The sequence below is a fragment of the Barbatula barbatula genome, assembly GCF_947034865.1.
Source record: "Barbatula barbatula genome assembly, chromosome: 21".
In the NCBI taxonomy this organism is placed as follows: domain Eukaryota; kingdom Metazoa; phylum Chordata; class Actinopteri; order Cypriniformes; family Nemacheilidae; genus Barbatula; species Barbatula barbatula.
This window is the reverse complement of record NC_136784.1, coordinates 5,412,524-5,430,563: the sequence shown is the minus strand read 5'-3', so window position 1 is coordinate 5,430,563 and position 18,040 is coordinate 5,412,524. Positions and strand designations below refer to the sequence as shown.

The window sequence follows — 18,040 nt, the reverse complement described above, 5'->3', positions numbered from 1 at the left end:
TAAATAACAGATATTGTGCCATAATTAAAAAACAAATGGAGATTCTATGCACAGCACAAACTAACGCATGTTCAGATTGCAACAAATTTTCTCCACAAGGTGTCACTGTTCTCTTCAAATTTAGCTTAGGTCAGATCCAATATCTCAACAGCTAATCTCATACCATATCCTGTCCATTAAGCCAGCCGTGCTTGTATCCTCTTCCTAAAAATCCACCTTCCCTTCACACGTGTCCATCTCTCTTCTAACACATCCCGGCAATGTCCAAGAGAACCTAACAATCTTGATTTGCTGGTTTATGTGTGTTTGATAAAAGTTAAGTCTGCAGGAAGGTGGATCTATGAGAACTGAATTAATAATAGTAACAATAACTCATAATAAATGCTTATAATGTCATTTCTAAAATGACTGCAGCAGATAAACCTGCTTGATAATTGTTTTATAATCCTCCAATTTAATCGCTCCAGTGGCGTTTCTAACGGTTTAAAGGATCAAGGCTGTTGTTGTAAAGCAAATTCGATGCATTCTTGATTTTTTCCCGGACTACACGGTGGACATGATCACATTTTTATTTTTGCTTATCCAGCATGAATAAAACTGCTGACAATCCAGAGAATGTAGGACGGAGATCTCCCTCCTGGAGATCTTCGTGCTTTAGCTCCATCTCGTATCAAACGCACGTGAACCAGATCATCATGGTTCTTAGTTGCATTCGAAAATTATAAGCAGGATAGATTTCTATTAGCAGAATGAACCCCCAGTGATGTTCAAGCACGAGTCATAAATAATCACATTACTGTTTAAATAATTCATGCAGAGATTCTCTCTATTTTTAGTGTATAAATGTGCAGTTTAATTCAAAGAAGTAAAACCACGCCGTCCAACTGCTTTTGTATGAACAAGGGCAGCACAATATGATCAAAATATCATGCAGAATGCTGGTATTCACATTGGTCTTCAGTTTCATTGAACTTCTCAAGATATACATTTATCAACACAATAATGTAAGTATGAAAAACAAGTCCTTACCCATGTCCCCAGAGGACCCAGTGCTTCTCTGATCCCTGATGTGTCCTGCTGATTCACCTGCTTTAGATGAACTGGACCCTGCTTTCCGAAACAGTCCATTTCCACCAATGGCTTCACTCAAGCCCCCATGTCTGATGAGCATGTGAATCACCATCTGTTGCTGAGTGCGGAAACCCTTTCCACACTCCATGCACTCTGAGGTTTTCTGCAAATTCTTCCGGCTCGGCCGAGAAGTAGGGCGGTACTCTGAATCACTCAGGTCCTCCGGGCTTCGCTCACCTGTTGAGGCCTGGCCGTTCCTTTCTCCATTGCTGTGTTGATCCATGCTGGAGCCATTGGCTCCTGCCCCTCTGCGTTTCTTGGCTGGGATAGCAGAGGAGGAGTCAAGTGATTTCTTCCTCTTGTCCTGTCTTTTCAGGACGTACTCTCCCTTCTCCCTGTCGAACGCAACGTCTGCATCCGCTAACCTTTCCTCCCAACCCAAGCTCTTCTCTGATACCTCCACCACTTTGCCTCTGGTGGCCACCTGCCAAGCCTGGTAGCTACTTATAGGATCCAGCTCTGGGATTCTTTTTCCAAGAGTCTCCTCAGTGGAGTTCCCTGCCGTTCCTGCTGGTTTTAAATTAAGGAACTCCAAGAAGCTTTTTTTGGTGACAGACGCAAAGTCCTTATTACTGATGTTGCTGTGGGCCTGCACAATATTTCTGTGGACCTGCTCGTGCAAATGCAAGCTTTTGCGGTCATGGAAGAAGTTACCACACTTGGCACAGAGTTCATACTGACACACCTCATTCACCAAGTTGGATTCATCTTGCGCTACCTCATTGACCGTAGCAGGACGGTACGTTTCGTTCTTTGGTTTTAACTTGGTGTTGTGGGTCTTCATGTGACTTCGTAGAAACCAGGCCTCACGAAAACGGCGGCCGCAGATCCGGCACCCGTGATCCAAGCTGTTCTGGTGCTTCTTCATGTGAGCTTTCAAGAACCAGGCTTGAGTGAACACCTGGTCACATTGTTCACATGGAAACTCCCCGTCAGCTTCTTTGGTGACGGCTTCCTCTTCAATAGGATGTTCCTTCTCAACATGAGCCTGCAGCTGGTCTTCCTGCAAGGCCTCATACGGACACAGTTCACAACGGAAGACTTTGTGAAACTCCTGCATGTGCTGTTCGAGCTCCGTCTGACTGGGAAGTCTCTTCCTGCACAGAGAACATTGCAAGGACTGTTTGACGTTCTCACCGGAGGTCCTTTCCTTCTTTCCACCTTTCTTTCTCGTTTTGGTCGTCTCCTCGCCGCTGACAACTTTGTTGCAGGCTGACGTGCTTTCAGTTGGACTAGAACAACCCCCTTGGTCCTCAGGTACCCCTCCTTCCTTCTCTCCCTCCATGTCTGCATCTTCCTCCTCCCCTCCGGTGCTCTGGCTAAGGCCTTCCAGTTTATGGCTACGAATGTGGGCTTTCAAGCTGCCCTTCTGAGCCGAGCGGTGCTCACAGTGGGGACACTTGTAAGGTTTCTCCCCAGTGTGTTTCCTCATATGTTGAGACAAGGAGCTGAGGAACGGAAAACTCCTTCCACATAGTTCACATGTGTGACCTTGGGTCTTCTTGTCCTCTGGGTTGTCTTGGACTGCTTTAGAGAAGGTCTCTTCCGATGCAGCTTCCTGCCGTTCAACCTCCATCTTGAAACTTGAATATTCTACTTCGCTGCTATCTGTTGTCCAATTTATTAGATCCTATTATTTCCGTCTCGCCTGTAGTCATTCGGTCTGAGTAAAAGTTCTTGCTATCAAACATGTCATTGTTTGAAATTCAATGTTGACAGGGTTGCTTTTGTCTGGAGTTTGTCTAGGGCTCTTTCTCCTATGAGTCATTCTACCAGCCATTGGGACGCTTCATGCTGTCACCTGAGAGGAAATGGAGACAAAACAGAAGTAATTTTGAGAACAAGATAAGCAAATAAAGCTTGTTTATTAATCCATCAGTCCATTATATTAGTAAACGCAACACAGTCTTCATGCTCTTGACACTGTTTATTCAAAACAGCTTTTGTTATGAATCATGCATTATTTTGAGAACTGTCTAACAGCTGTATAGACACAGAACAGTTTGGGTCGGATTTTAGACAACCCACAGCTAACAAAGTCCTTTTATTTAATGTCATCTGACTGTCTTTTGTTCAGACAAAACGATTCGTTTAAGGCAGGATCCATACTGCAGAACTGAATACAAAGGACATAGTACATAGAATTGTATGCTGCACCATTTACAAGTAAGTGGGCGAGAGAAAAAGACAGAGAGATTGCTGGTCCTCAATGTAGGAAGGAATGGTACATTTTGGGCTTAAGCATTACAAACAGATAATTGTTCAAACAACGAATTTACAGTAAATACAGTGTTCAATATTACATTTAGAAAGTAATAAATTGTTTTAAATACACACGGTTATACACACCCTAGCCTGTAATCAGGATATCCTGCCATTCAGTTGTGTTTTCTATCAATTCTAAACATAGCAAACCTTTCATGCATTCTTCAAAAATGGTTATGCTGACTGTTCTAGTGTTTATTGTGGTATATCCCACCTGTGTGTGTAAATGCATGTAGGTCTCTCTAGTTTGTGTGCATTCACACGAGTAGAGTCTAAGTAAACATGTAAAGATAATTAACAGCCAGACATTATCATAATATAAGCCTCAGCAGGGTAGAAAAATAAATGGCCATGAGAGATTGATTTACTATGTTACTCAATGAGAAGAAAAAGACCAAGGAGCATTCAGACATTAAACAAGAATATTGTAAGTGATTGGTTAACAGGAACAAATCCAATTTAGTGGTCATTATACAAAGACTTTGTGACTGACCAATCAGAATCAAGTATTACAGATAATACTGTAATAATACTACATATGCAACTACATATCAGGGCTCTGGACTGTGACCTAATGGTCCCATTTTGCAAAATTTCTAACTGCCAATGCGACAAGTTGTTCTTAATGGTTGCACTGGTGCGACTGCCAAATTGAGCAGTTATCAATATAAAAATGTTTGCATATAATACATTTAATACGCAGAAATGTTACATTGCGCAAGCGGCGCATTCAGTCTCTCATTTTCATCTCCCCTCCTTCAACCATTAACTTATCTATCAGTGCCACCACCCCCAAAGACGTAGCCTAAAGCTTAGTTCATACTCGTGCTTTGGACCTACACCGAAGCCTCTACGCCGTAGGCTACGTGTCAGTTTTCATTTATACTTTTGCGTTGTTGTCCGCGTGGACAGGCAATGACCACAAGGCTTCAGTGAGCACTCACATGTTGCTTGTGTAACCAAGACAAGAGCCGAAGAAGAAGCAGCTCGTTTGAGAAGCATTAGCAGTGATAGCGGCAAGTAAACAGTCACTTTTGTTTTGCAGCTTGAGATGTTAAATACAGAATAACAAATAATTTACTTGGATGATTCATTCGGAAATGCATTTGAGTAAACATGCCGCTATTAGAGTTTTTTGACCCGAGGAAGGGGTTTAAACAGACCAATCACAGCGCATGCGCTCCACCTAGGCTCCGCGTTGAGTTGACACATTTTTACATTTTTGGAGAGGTGCGCGTCAGGCTACGGCCTAGGGTGTATAAACTGAGCTTAATGCGCAGGTGTAGGCGCATTTAATGCTATGATGAAGTAGAAGGACCGAAAGAGCAAACAAGTTGTTTTGCCGCCTGCAGAATACAATAATTTCCTCGGCTTATGTACAAAACAGCAAAGATAATTAAATGCGTTGCATATTTTGTATCCATGTGAAGCTAATGCATGAAACATGTGTTTATATTACTGTACAAAGCTCTCTAATTATTTAGCAAAACATTTCAAATGTTAACGTACGTTATACATCACGTTAAATCCGATTTATTTGTGAGTCGCTACTGATAAAAGCCAAACGTGTATCAATGCAGCTTTCATGAAGAATGATCACTAAAAGCCTGCGGGTTGTTTGAGATATGAACGCGCTCAGGGAGTAAAAACACAAAATAATCTCTTCCACTCCCATATTAACAAGAATCCTTGTGAAGGTAGTCAGTTTCGTGACAAACGGTTGGAAAATAAACGCATGTTCGTTAAAGTATCGTGGGCTAGCTCTGAAATGGGCAGCAGCATAATAACGTTTGTAATGTTCACCATGCATGGGCACCAAAATACTCACTGATATTAAAGAAATTGTGTTCTCTTATACGAGTTGCTCACAACAAATAAAGGAAGAAAGAAGCTTTAAGAAACATGTGCTTTAAATATGGTAAAATGTTGAAAGAGAGTACATATACGATAAAAATAATAACATCATAAACAATGATTTGTATTAATTCCTAATTTATTTATGAATGTATCTGAATTAATCAAATTAAGGGCAGGTGCCACCAACTGAATAACTTGGTACTGGTGCGCCACCTCTCTCAAATGTTAGTCTAGAGCCCTGAACTACATATGTCTGTGTGTGTATCATTGTCTGAAGGACAACGGAACAAGTCTCAGAGCGCTCTCGTAGTTAGTATGAGCAAGTGGCTGTCTGCTCACAGACCTAAATTCATTGTGTGTACGTGTGTGTTGAGGCGTAAAGAGACTATTCAGTGTTGGGCAAGAGAGGGGCCAGTTGGGATGAACCCTGAGGGCCGGCCCTCACTCTTGCTCTCTCTCCCTCTTCCAACAATCAATAATCCATTATATATACCAACTACATTTCACCACTGGCCCTGCATCTCCCTCACAAAAACACACACACGCTCACGCACAAACACACAATATCCTTCACCTCTCAACAGTTCATCTTTCGCGGCAAGTTAACTTGCTGGGCTATAAAACGCGAGGTAAGAAATTTAGGAGGAGACGTTTAGGAAATTGGAAGTTTTCCTAGAGGTCCCATCATCCATTTATCTCAACTTACTGTATATTCAATGTATTTCCTTTGATTGTTTGAGCCGGTATGTTGGTGTGACTGTGTACATGAAGTATTACCGGTATGACAATGGAATGGATGAGGTGCTTAACTGCATAATAACAAAACTGAAGATGCTAAGCCAGTAATGAATAGTGATTTGATGTTTGGTAGACCAATGAGCATTAAAGCGCCGTAACTATGATACAGAGGGTTTTGGGAGACATGCAAGAACACACACACACATTCAGTACACACACACACATCAGCAGTGGGGTTATTATTGAAACATGGCTGTTTCTCTGAGGGCTTACCTCAGCACTGCTGACCTACTTATCCCCAGACAGTTCAGCTCATCTTGTAGCTCCATCAATGCAGGATCGGTGCATTTTTCAAATTGAGCGGTGTGTGTGTGTGTGTGTGTGTGTGTGTGTGTGTGTCTAAATCCTAAACTATACAATTTGGACAAATTGAATAAATGCACAAAGTCATGTAGCCAGTTACCAAACCACAAATATCCATCAATGCTAATAAGAGAAGATGCTGATAAGTTGCATAGCTGTATTTGTTTTTCGTTTACATAGTGATGTAATGAATAGAAGATTGACTGATTTTCTTTACCCAATAAAAGAACTCTATAACATTTAATATATACACTTCCAAAAAAAGAATATCATACTTTTAATAATTTGATCCCGTTTTTCATCACAATTATCTAAAAATTCTTAAATCAAGAAATGAAGATCATTTAGAAATAATATTTCTAATATATAATAAATATATTAGACATAATGTAAAAAAAACTATGGAAATTGCATTTAAAATGACTTAATAAATGTAAATTTTCAGCTGCCGGAATATTGCAGGCGGTTTTTTGCTAATTTGTTCTACAGTCTACTTTTCTAAGAAAGTATAAAAATAAGTATGTTTATGCTAAAAGCAATAAAAAAATCTGCCAACGGGGGAAGATAAACTTACATTTTTTTTAAATAATACATTTACTTAATAAATTTTACTTTAAATTGACTTAATAAAGAGGTCAACTTAATTCTGGTTTATTGTTTTTCCCATTTAAAGAGGACATCTCAATTTTAACCCTGATATAAATGTATAAATTAATATAATGATCAACCACAATCAATGGTGAAAATCAGTTGTAATCCATCATTGCGAAACTCTCACAGGAACATATAGTCCCATGACCACAGCACTCCTAACAATTCAGAGGATCTCAGACCCCCAATCTACTAAATCTCATTGTGCCTCTCGCACCAGAACTGTCACAACAGCTCACATCTATAACTCCTCAGAGCGGCGGGGTGTCCAGAACGGCCATTGTTGGATACGGGGGTCCATCCAATGCTAGAGGCCTGTCTAAAGTATGTCTGGTTAGGGGAAGACAAAAAGAAGTCCCTCCCGGTCCTATTTTGGTTCAGATCCTCCCTGATGCCCTCACTAGCGGATTACAGCTGCGATGGAAGGGGGGCCCTAGCGCCTCAGAGTTGCGTTCGAGAGCACGACAGCAGGTGCTGTAGCTAACGTTGTCATGTTAAATTACAGAAAATATATTGTCGATGCTTGTGTGGACAGCAGAAGTGACTCCCTCAGGTTTGAAACTTAGGAGCGAGAGAGCCAAAAAGAAACAAGCTTGGTTGGACATGGTGCACCAAAAGTCAAGTCCAGCTAATTTTAACACTGTGTGATGGAAAATGCATGCACAGATGTGGTCATACGATAAAATCGAATAAAGACAGGGCACAAACGTTCCTATTCATCTTAAATGTAGAGCTTAGTGATAGAGCTCGCGCAGGGTGAAGGACGTCTTTGTATCCTGCCGTTTCAGAAACAAAGACACAATGAACACTGCTGCCTGCTATGCTTTCCATGTTACATACGTAGGCATAAAACAAGATTTATAAGTAGAGTTCTTCACAAATATGTTTTCCCTATGGAGACCCTGTCTCTGTTTACCAGCTATTGTCTCAGACTGATCGGTTGTTTATAGTTCTAGAGGTTTCCACAGTTACAGTTTCTAGGTGCACCATTCACCATTCACTTCCTGAAGATCCAGTGTGATCTTACGCTACTGTTGAAACATTTTGAAAGATTCTGTCAAGTGTATCTATTGGATCTATTGACAGAAATGTAAAACATATACATGACTATCTTTTCAACATTATTACGTGGTATGTTTTCATTACCTTTGAATGATCTATTTCTATTTACATACACCACGGGTCCCCTTGCATGGTATTTGCCATGCTCTTGTCTGTCTTTCACAATAATAATTTGTCTTTATACACGGTTCAAACTGCTTCAATTTCATTTGACCCTTGGAAAATAGTCTTATGTCAGGTTGTCAACAACAAAGTCATGCTACCATCATAAATTCAACTATAGACCACTTTGAAAGAAGTAAACAATGCTGGTTCACAAGAACCTCCTGTTTCAGTTTTTGAACAACACACAAACGTTACAAACAAAATACGACCAACATAAAACCATTATAACCAAATTATATGAGTGGTTTAAGAAACATGAATCTTGAAAAGTGGTCTATGTGCTGTATTCTGAATCTGTAGTCGTATGAGTGAGTGAGTAAGTGAGTGAGTGAGCGAGTAAATACATACTGATGGAAATGTATATTTAGAAGACTGTACCTTTAACTAAACATTACCTAACTAAACGTTACACACAATAGAAGGCAGAATGTCATTAGTCAAAATGCGATCCATCCATATTGTAACTGCTCCTTCACGACACACTACTGCTGGAGTAATGAAATCATAATTAAATGATTAATGATTCATTAGCAGCCATATGCTTCAGGAAATCCTTTGCAAACATCAATGCAGGACTCTCATCTTAAGTGCATTCAAAAGTAGGATTTGCCGTTAACAAACCACTAAAACCAGCATCAACACATGTGCATGTAAAAAACACACAGGCACAAACCAACACAAAGACGACAGGCCAGGAAACAGCAGCACGTTCGGGCCCGTATCTGAGAGACACAGCCCAAAGCCAGAACTCCATTCTCTGCCTTCTTATCTTTTCTGTGGCTGATGAATGGCTATAGAGAATCAACTGTCTGCACGCTTATTCAACCTGACGGCTACACCAGCTCAGCATAAACGCCCCATGCTCTGGACACTGCTCCTCTGCTCTGAGCCAGTTTGTGTGCAGGGGGGAGGGCTGGTTGGGCGCATGTGTGCATCCTCATGTGAATGTCTGAGATAAACCGTTCCCTCATACACATGCTCTTTCTAACACGCTGGTCCATGCAGAGAGCCAAAATCTCTGCGTGTGCGTGCAAGCGTGTGTCGGTATGTGCACCGTGCACATATGTTAGTCATTGTATCGATGCCAAACAAACATGTTGCACGTCAGTGCGTGTGTTTGATGAATCCGAAAAAAACACGGGCCGAGAGACACCAGGAGAAAGTGCTGTCGTTTTAACACACAGTTCTGCTGATGTCAATCTTGAATGTTTGCGTGCGTTAACAAGATTAGACTTTCAATTTCGGTCAAAATGCATTGCTCGAAATGATTATAATGGAACGATAATGGCCACAGACTTGTCTTAGATCAGCGCTATCTTTGTTTCTCCAGTGGAGATTAAAGACACAGGAGTGCACCAACCCCTCAGAGCTGTCGCAACAAAACACCACACCCTAAAGCTTCAATGTGGTTACACAAGTCATAAGCGAGCATTACGATCCTGCATGTGTGCATGTCTGACCAAAGATTCTGGATATGGACCTTGAGTGATGATATCAACGGAAGATTTAGATAAAACTACATACAAATGTTAACAGATGATTAAAAATCTATTAGATCTGGATTAGAGCGCTGGAAAAATCTGTTCTTTATTAGCTTGTGTTTTTCTTTCTATCTTTAATCATTTAACCTTAAACATCCCTATTCAAAACACAATAGAGCATTTAATGGATTCAGGCCCAATCCCACTTCTATTTTATTCCCCTTCACCTTGCGCGTTGAGTGGCAAGGGCTAAAGACATTCCCCTAAGAAATGGGACATCACCAATACACTGTGACAATACGGCAATGATTATCACAAACTTCCAAAATCCTGCTGTCAGCTGTAGTCACATCAATTCCGTGGATTACATACTAAAAAGTGACTTTTTAGTCAAAAGCCCCTCCGTTCGCAAGCGGGCTGGGGAAGGTGGAGCGCGTTTTGATTAACCCGGTGTTTCTGATCGCATTTTGTGGATCTCTTCGTCTATCCGGGCGAGGAATCGGAGGGCGAGCGTGAACAGACAACCCGGTCTGTTCACCCCATTGGTCGGAGGCTCGGAGCACGTACTGCTTCCCCCGGTTCGTGATTGCATTCTGGAGACAAATACTTTTTTGCTGTTATATATGTTGCAGTTCTATCGTGCAATCAGTAATGCATTACATTAGCAAAACTTTTTATAAACGTTTCATGTATTCAAGACAAGAATCTGAACGCAACATTAAATTTAACATTAACAAGATGATTATTTGTTGTTAAATCCATATTGAAGCCAAAATAAAGGCTTACATTACACACACATGAGCAGCCATGTTGGAAAATGTCATACCCCTTCGTTTAAAGTGAGGTCCATTTGGAAACATTTTTGCAACGGAGATTTCTCTTATCTTGTTGTCAGTGCTTTTTTTCATGACAGAATTTCAATTTTTGCATGAAGTAGCCCTTTAAGAAAATGCTTCTACATGTGTCCACAAGTGGGTTTGTATGCACGCGGTTTTTGGCCAACGATTCATGCAAGTGTGCACGTACATCAGCATGTGTGCGACGGCAGTGAGAGAGATGAGAGAAGGACATCAGCAGTACGTCTTATGTAATATCTGCCCGAGCCTCTGCAGTGCTCCTGATAGCAGTATGACATAACACCTATACAGCCACACAGCTTGACCAAAAAATACACACACAGAGATGAATTCAGAGATGAAAAAAGTAATTTACTTTCATTAACAAATAAAAAAATCTAACATTTCTAAAGGGTTCACCTCATAAAATACACAAAAATGATAATGCCTCAGTTTTCTGTTCTGTGTTGACACATGAGACATTTTATTACTGTACATATCTTTAAATCACATTTGCTATTTCAAATGTCCCTCTAACATGTAACACACACAGCAAATGTAAGTGGCTTTCAGATGCGCTCGTGTGGTTGCCGTGGTCTAAAGCACAACTATAATCTGAAGGCATTAATTTGCTCTCTAAAAAAAGACCTCAGAACAGGGATTAGATTATCACTGTAAGGCCAGCTCAGACACTCTCTCTCCCTCTCTATTTTTGTCTCTCTTTCTCGCTCTTTTTGCATGAACAGATGATGCATCTGGTAAAACAACAAGTAAAATAACCCCTATACTGTATTGGGTGCTTTTTGAGCCTCTAACCCACGTTTTTTATCTTTAAGACTAGCAAATGTTATGGCACAGGGCGACCTAACCCTTTTTATTGGGGTAATAGATGGAGGGTGAATGACTGCTTGTAGGGGGCCGCTGCATCCCCCCGGGAGTGCTCAGGGTTAAGTGCCTGGCTTTGGGTTGCCAGATCTGCACCAGAAGAGCTCTCAGATTTGACCCATATTTAGCAGGCCGCACACTTATGCTGAACGTTATGATATCAAAATAATTTTTTCAACCAGGGATTGTAAGGGTGTAAGGTTGAGAAAGCCCCAGACCTAAAGCAAGCCTACACTTCCCTTTATAACGTTCGATCAAATTTAGCTTAATGCACACCTCTCCAGCGCCTGTATACCTTACCGTCCTTGACGGCAGCCCAAGAGAGACACCTCTTCTTCAGAACCGTCTGGCCTCCGTAAGTATATCTGTGTCCTTGGCGAGAGGCGCGATCGCGGTCGTTTGGTCAGAGTGTGCAGGGCAGCCAGATGTCTTTCTTGTGGCGTTCAAAGGATTGTCTCTCTGACTGTTTATTTATTAATGTTGAGCTTGCACCGTGATAACTCTCACATTCCAAATACTTGTACTGGAACAATAATATGTGCCAGGCAATTAAAAAGTGATATGAAGCTAGATTTTAAAATTTGGTAATGCTACCTGCCCCTGGCAAAAAAGCCAGCATGATGCTATCAGGTTTTGTGGTTTGTTGCCAGGGCATTGCTATGCAGGTACAAAGGTGTCATGGCTTTGTCCTGGGGCCCGGCCCCAAATGACTATGATATTCTGGACCCTAAATAAGGTACAGGACCAAAAGTTTAAAATAACGACAAAAATGTTTCCCTGATTTATGCTTATATATTTTAAACTACCGTTGTACATAACATAATAACTTCAAAACTAAAATTAGTTTGAAATGGATAATTTGGAATAATGAGGAAAAGGCAATGTAAGTCTATGTGAAAATCTTAAATCATAACAGTGATGCAAATCTAAGGGAATACCAGAGTGATCTTAATTATTTAAAATATTTCGAATTCAATATATAACTATTATATTTAATATTTTATTCACAAATCTTACTATTTAAATATTTTTTATTAGACATGCTCTCCAAAAACAGTGTGCTATGCTTTATTATATTATCTTAGCATCAAAGAATGCAAATGTATACTGTAGGGTCACCTCCATAGTGTCTGCCAAGAAAAAAAGCTCAAGTTTCTTAAAACGGCTTGTTTCTCTCACTCCGGTTAGTTCAGTGAAGGACAGGTAATCTAACACCATGAAAACCCATCTCTCTCCCTCTCAACTCTATACTTCTTCTCTCTTCTTCTTTTGCATGTTCCTGTTCTGGTAAGGGAAGATTCGTCTCCTTTTAATGTCATCCCTCGTCACACCTATCTCCCATCTGCTGTATGTATGCGTGTGTGTGTGTGTATATAATGGTGGCAGTGAGGGGTTCTTGTGGGGTTATGCATGTTAGCGTATATGTAACCAAGGGAATAAGAATATCTGTGTGTGTGTGTGCGTGCGTGTGTGCGATCATTTTAGCAGGAAGCCATTGCTCTGATGCGACGTCCCACTTCCTGTTTATAGAGCAACCACTGGAGTTCAACAATAGCTGGAATTTTGATGGAGCAACAGAGAGGAGGACCGACTCACAATCTCCAAAAGAACGCTTCAGTTAATCACTCTTGCTGAGAATAATAACACAAATACGACAAGAAATACGCATCATTGTCAATTAAAGATAACAGCTATAAATGAAATCCACCATCTCTTGATATCTTCAACTTTCCTTTATCTTCAGTACAAACACTACAACAATGTAGACTTGACTTAAATGTTCTTGATTATTTCTTTGTTTTATTACAGTACAGTCACAAGAATACGATTTTTAACACTTCATATGGTAAGAGTGTTAAAATGTTTTAAAATAATGCAAAATATTGTTGTAATTTTGACGTCAAATATGACCAGACGACCAATATTACATATTGCTGCTTTCCTTCTGAAACCTTATATCTCCATATTTCGTGATTATTTTTTTTGCCAGAAATCATTATTATTATTATTATTCACCCTTTGTTTGTCAGTTGGTTTGGTAAATATCAAACCAATAAAAAGAATTCAAAAGTGCTTGTCAACTTTACCTTTTAAATGATTAAATGCTGTGTTGTCAGTGCTTTTTCCATTTAGTTAAAAACTAGGCTATTGAATTTGGACATCCAAGGTTTTGGAAGGATAGCGACGATATTGAGTTTACACAAAACACAGTGCATTGAGTTTACATTTTACTCAACGCAAAATGTTTTACTTTATTAGCTCAATGCTAAACTGTATCTAAAATGTAGTAAAAGTCTCCAATGTTACTGTACAATTGGCTGTTTGGCTCAATCCTGATCAAAATGGTGGTGTCGAGCGCTCCCCTCTCTGAGGGATATGTCATGTCGGGCTCTCAGGGATTTGAGGTCAGTCCAGCTGGACGTCTGGTGCCAAAATGAGGTGGATTACACCCTTTAATCCCAGTCACCCCAAGGAAGTGAACTAAAGCTTCTCACATCCTCTCTAGAATGCAGAACTTATTCAGATGATCTTTCTGAACCGGGTCCTATCGCTTGCTAAGATAAAAACAAAGAGTTTTGCTCGTCCCTCAGAGGACCCGCAGAACAGACACCCAAAACGAATTATATATTTATAAAGTATCATGTGACGACCATTAAGACTGCTTGTTTTACAATGACATCTTTAACGCACGCTTCTGTTCCTTGAAACCCACAAAATGAGGAAGTTAAATCTGTTAATGCCAACAACAGAAATTGTTTGGGTGTAACTGCTAGCCTACCAAAAAACAAAATGGACACCTTAACAGCTAGAAGTTCTGATTTCACCTAGCATTGCTCATTCATTTCAGGTAGAACACTTTATAGTAGCCGACTAAAATGTCTACAAGTATGTTTTACGGATTACAAACAACGAAACACAATACAAGTAATCTGAACCAAAGTATTTCCTTTGTCTGTATTAAAAGGACTCTATTAGATATTAGAGGTTGGCTCTGAATTTTAGCTGTATTTTTCTCAATAAAGGAAGTTCCCCAGAGCCTGAGCTATTAATACACTCAACGCTCTTTCTCAGAGGAACAGCTGGTAGTGAAGAGGAAATTTGTTAATATTCCACATTGGTTTTTCACATTGTGGATTGGAATGTATACAGCTAATGGGAAAATCATATGACCCAGACCAACATGACCTTCCCCAATCACAGCCTTATCATAAATCCATGTTGTATAAATCCCAGTCTAGCACAAAACACCATCTGATATTTAGGCCCAAAATATAATTTAGCTTTTTTGCCACAGCGGGCACAAATGAAGAAATAAAGTGCTGTGTTTTCCTACATGTTGTTTTACAGCCAAACCAGACACTGAATAATTTACAGCTGCAAGGCCTTGACATCCACAGGATCCAATTAGTTGAAATCCACATGCAATCAGTCCAGAGGAAAAAAAGCACAACAGGGACATCTCCAGAGAGAGGAGACATTATTAGCAAGTTTTTTAAATACAGAAGGGCACTACATATATAGAGAATAGCAGATGCAATGGAAATCACACTTTCAGCTAATAAAGCTGCGACACTCCCATACAAGTGCCCCAGCCACTCAAACAACCTCTGATAAGGTTTTACTGACTAGCAGTGAAGCTTCAGAGGAACTCTGTCATGAATTACTTACACTCAAGTCAAGTCGTGTATAAATTAATAATACATTTGTTCTGTTGAAAGATATTCGGAAGAATGTTAGCAACTGAGATTTCTGGGATAGTCAAAAATGGTAGTCAAAGGGCCCCCAGAACTGTTTGTTTTCCTAAATTCTAGTCAATGAAGCCCCAGAAACTTCTAACATTCCTCTAAATATCTATATGTTCAACAGAACAAAGAAATGTATACAGGTTTGGAACAACTTGAGGACGAGTAATTCAGGTCTCGGTCTCTTTAAATAGCAACAGCTATGTTTTGACAGCCATAAAATGGCATAGCCTAGTATGGTTTGGGGTGGAGTAGCACAGTAGTTAAAACAAATATATAAAGCATCCAGTGCTTACGCAAAACCCATGCTAGCTAAACATTTGTCTTTCTTAAAAAAACTACTTATCTGCCAAATATGATGTAATAACAGTCCTAAGAATCATCCACAATGTATATGGTGGTAATGTACCTGGTTCTTACACTGATAAGGGCAAACAACTCAAAACTAAACTAACAGGGCGAGTTTAGATGGCAGAATCTGTCCTATCCAGTTTTCATAGGCGTTACAGTGGATCAAAGCCAGAAACACAACATAAACGAACCTACACAACAAATTGTTATTAAAATTCGATATAACTGTGTCCGTTAGACAAGGCGGTTTAAGAGAAAATGGACAGTTTCATGTACGTCTGAGGGTGGAGCTGCAACAGCTGTTTGTGTGGTTTCCAGATAATAGCAACAATGGATTGCTCCCATAATCTCAAATGGAACGTTTGTTAGACTCTGGACTGTGCGATTTTGGATTGCTAAATCAAATATCGTACACCTGACCTGTACATATAGGTTGCAGTTTGGATCTTGTGAAACGAAAGGATCTGGCTCTGCTACAGTCAACTCATATGGTTGATTGAAAGAAAAGCAGGCATAAAAACTACTGCAGGGACGGCTCGCAACATTCTGGACATGATGACAGTGAGGTCATGGTCAAAACAGTGATGTGTGCAGTATACAGTACCAACCTGTTCCTGTTGGAACGTGGGACAGGAAGATACACACTGCCATCACTTGTTATGCTCTCTAGTGCCAAAGCTGTGCCCTGCTTAGCTCTTCTCATTCTCTCTGCCCGCTGTTGCAAGCTCGACCCTGTGCCAAGCCCTCCACTACACACTGACATTTTACATGCCCAACACATACAAATTCTAGACAAACCTTTTAAAACAATTCCTCTGATGAAAATGTAATCTACTGAATTAAAAGACTAAAGCTTTACCATGCCTTGAATACTGTACTTTCTGGTTTAGTTTTACATGAGAATATCAATAAAGTATCCTAATCTGAACATTCTGGTAAAACCGGAACAGTTAGTTTCACTGTTCTGTGTTAGGGCGGTATTACAGACACAGATAAAAACCAAATTTTTCATTTTGTCTAATGATTGTCTGTTGTGTTCCCTGTTTCAACAACTAAACAGCCATAAAGTGTCCACATACTTTTTCAAACTGAAATTTTTCATTTTTCAGCAAATTCTTGAAACCTCAACTGGGAAAGTGTGCTTGTGCTATCTCTCTATATTAAATATATAGTGCTCTAATATGTCTTGATCTTTAGTTTTCCCAAGAAATTACACATTAATGGTCTAAACGCAAGGACACTTTTTGGTGCCGATGTATATATTTCCTATGAAACATCCACCATAACCGCCTTCCCCAAAAACAAACAAAACCACAAGAGGTATATAATTAAATAAATATCAACGACTTTAGGAAGACATCTGTTCTCTCTTAACCTGGATGTCTTAGCAAATTAAATTCTTCATGCGATGTCTCTCCTCCCCCTCGACTGCACCTAATCCTACTGATTAAATCATTTTTCTTCAGCCCTAATTTTGCCTGTTAGAGGGCTCTGATGCAGGCTGGGTGTGCTTTCTATTGATTGGTGGGTTGAGCAGATTACCCTAATAGCAGGATTAGCGCCCACATGTTGACCACGCGTGGCGGAGGCGCTCGGCTGTGGTGCCAGCTTTGACTCAGATGGCCGGGGCAGCAGTCAAGACACAACTTAGTTTTAAGTTAGTTTGCAATTTAGTCATTTAAGATATCATCAGTTAATGCCAAGATCACTAATAATTAAAACGTGTTTACATGCCTTAACACTGTATGGGTGGAGTATCAAAGTTCTCGCTTCTTTGCCAAGGAGATAACGTATTTACAAAACACACTCGGAGTAGTTTGTCCACTTAGGGGCCACTGTAGAAACAACATGGTGAATTCAATGCAAGGGGACATGCGGTGTATAGAAATAGCTAATTCAATGTAATAAACGCTTCATTGTGTAAGTCTATATACATCTCAGAACGCACAGTTCCATATGTATATTTAATTAAATTTCTGTCAAAAAAACGTTTAGTATAAATGTTTTCTTATTCATACCAAATGTACATCAAGATCCTTATTGGAAAAGACTAAACCAATTTGTTGAAACTTCCTTCATAATTGTTCCTATCAGTATAAATATCATTTATCACTCTCCATCTGCACCAGACCGTTAAGGATTAAAGTAGCGTGTGCGAGTTCTTTAAAGTGATTTCCTTATTATTGTTTAGTAGACTCAATGCACTACAGTCAGCTGTTTATCGAACAGACAGTTATTCAAATGATTCCAAAACTGGTAAAACTGCAACTCGGATGACGACACAAGCATGACCAAAACTTCCAGTCACATACTCGCTCATCTTCTCTATGAAGGTGTGTTTTATTTAATAAGTAGAAATGATGCACATATTTGTTACAGGCTAGAATACACACTACATTATAACATACAAATGAAGTCACAAAACAGATTCACTTCCTTCATTCTTTACAACTTCTACTACTAATGATAAAACATTGCGTCATTAAAAATGACTCCACCAAAACAATCCTAT

General features: G+C 39.9%; 1 protein-coding gene across 5 annotated transcripts in view; it reads right to left on the bottom strand.

Annotated features, from left to right (window-relative positions):
* The window catches only part of znf516 (zinc finger protein 516), a 33,636-nt gene that overhangs the window by 11,994 nt on the left and 3,602 nt on the right, over positions 1–18,040 (bottom strand). For all 5 annotated transcript variants that reach the window (XM_079484381.1, XM_079484379.1, XM_079484380.1 and 2 more), the window contains exon 2: positions 1,030–2,932. In XM_079484381.1, coding sequence (XP_079340507.1) covers positions 1,030–2,707 — 1,678 coding nt within the window. In that variant the 5' untranslated portion in view covers positions 2,708–2,932. The remainder of the gene's footprint in view (positions 1–1,029; positions 2,933–18,040) is intronic.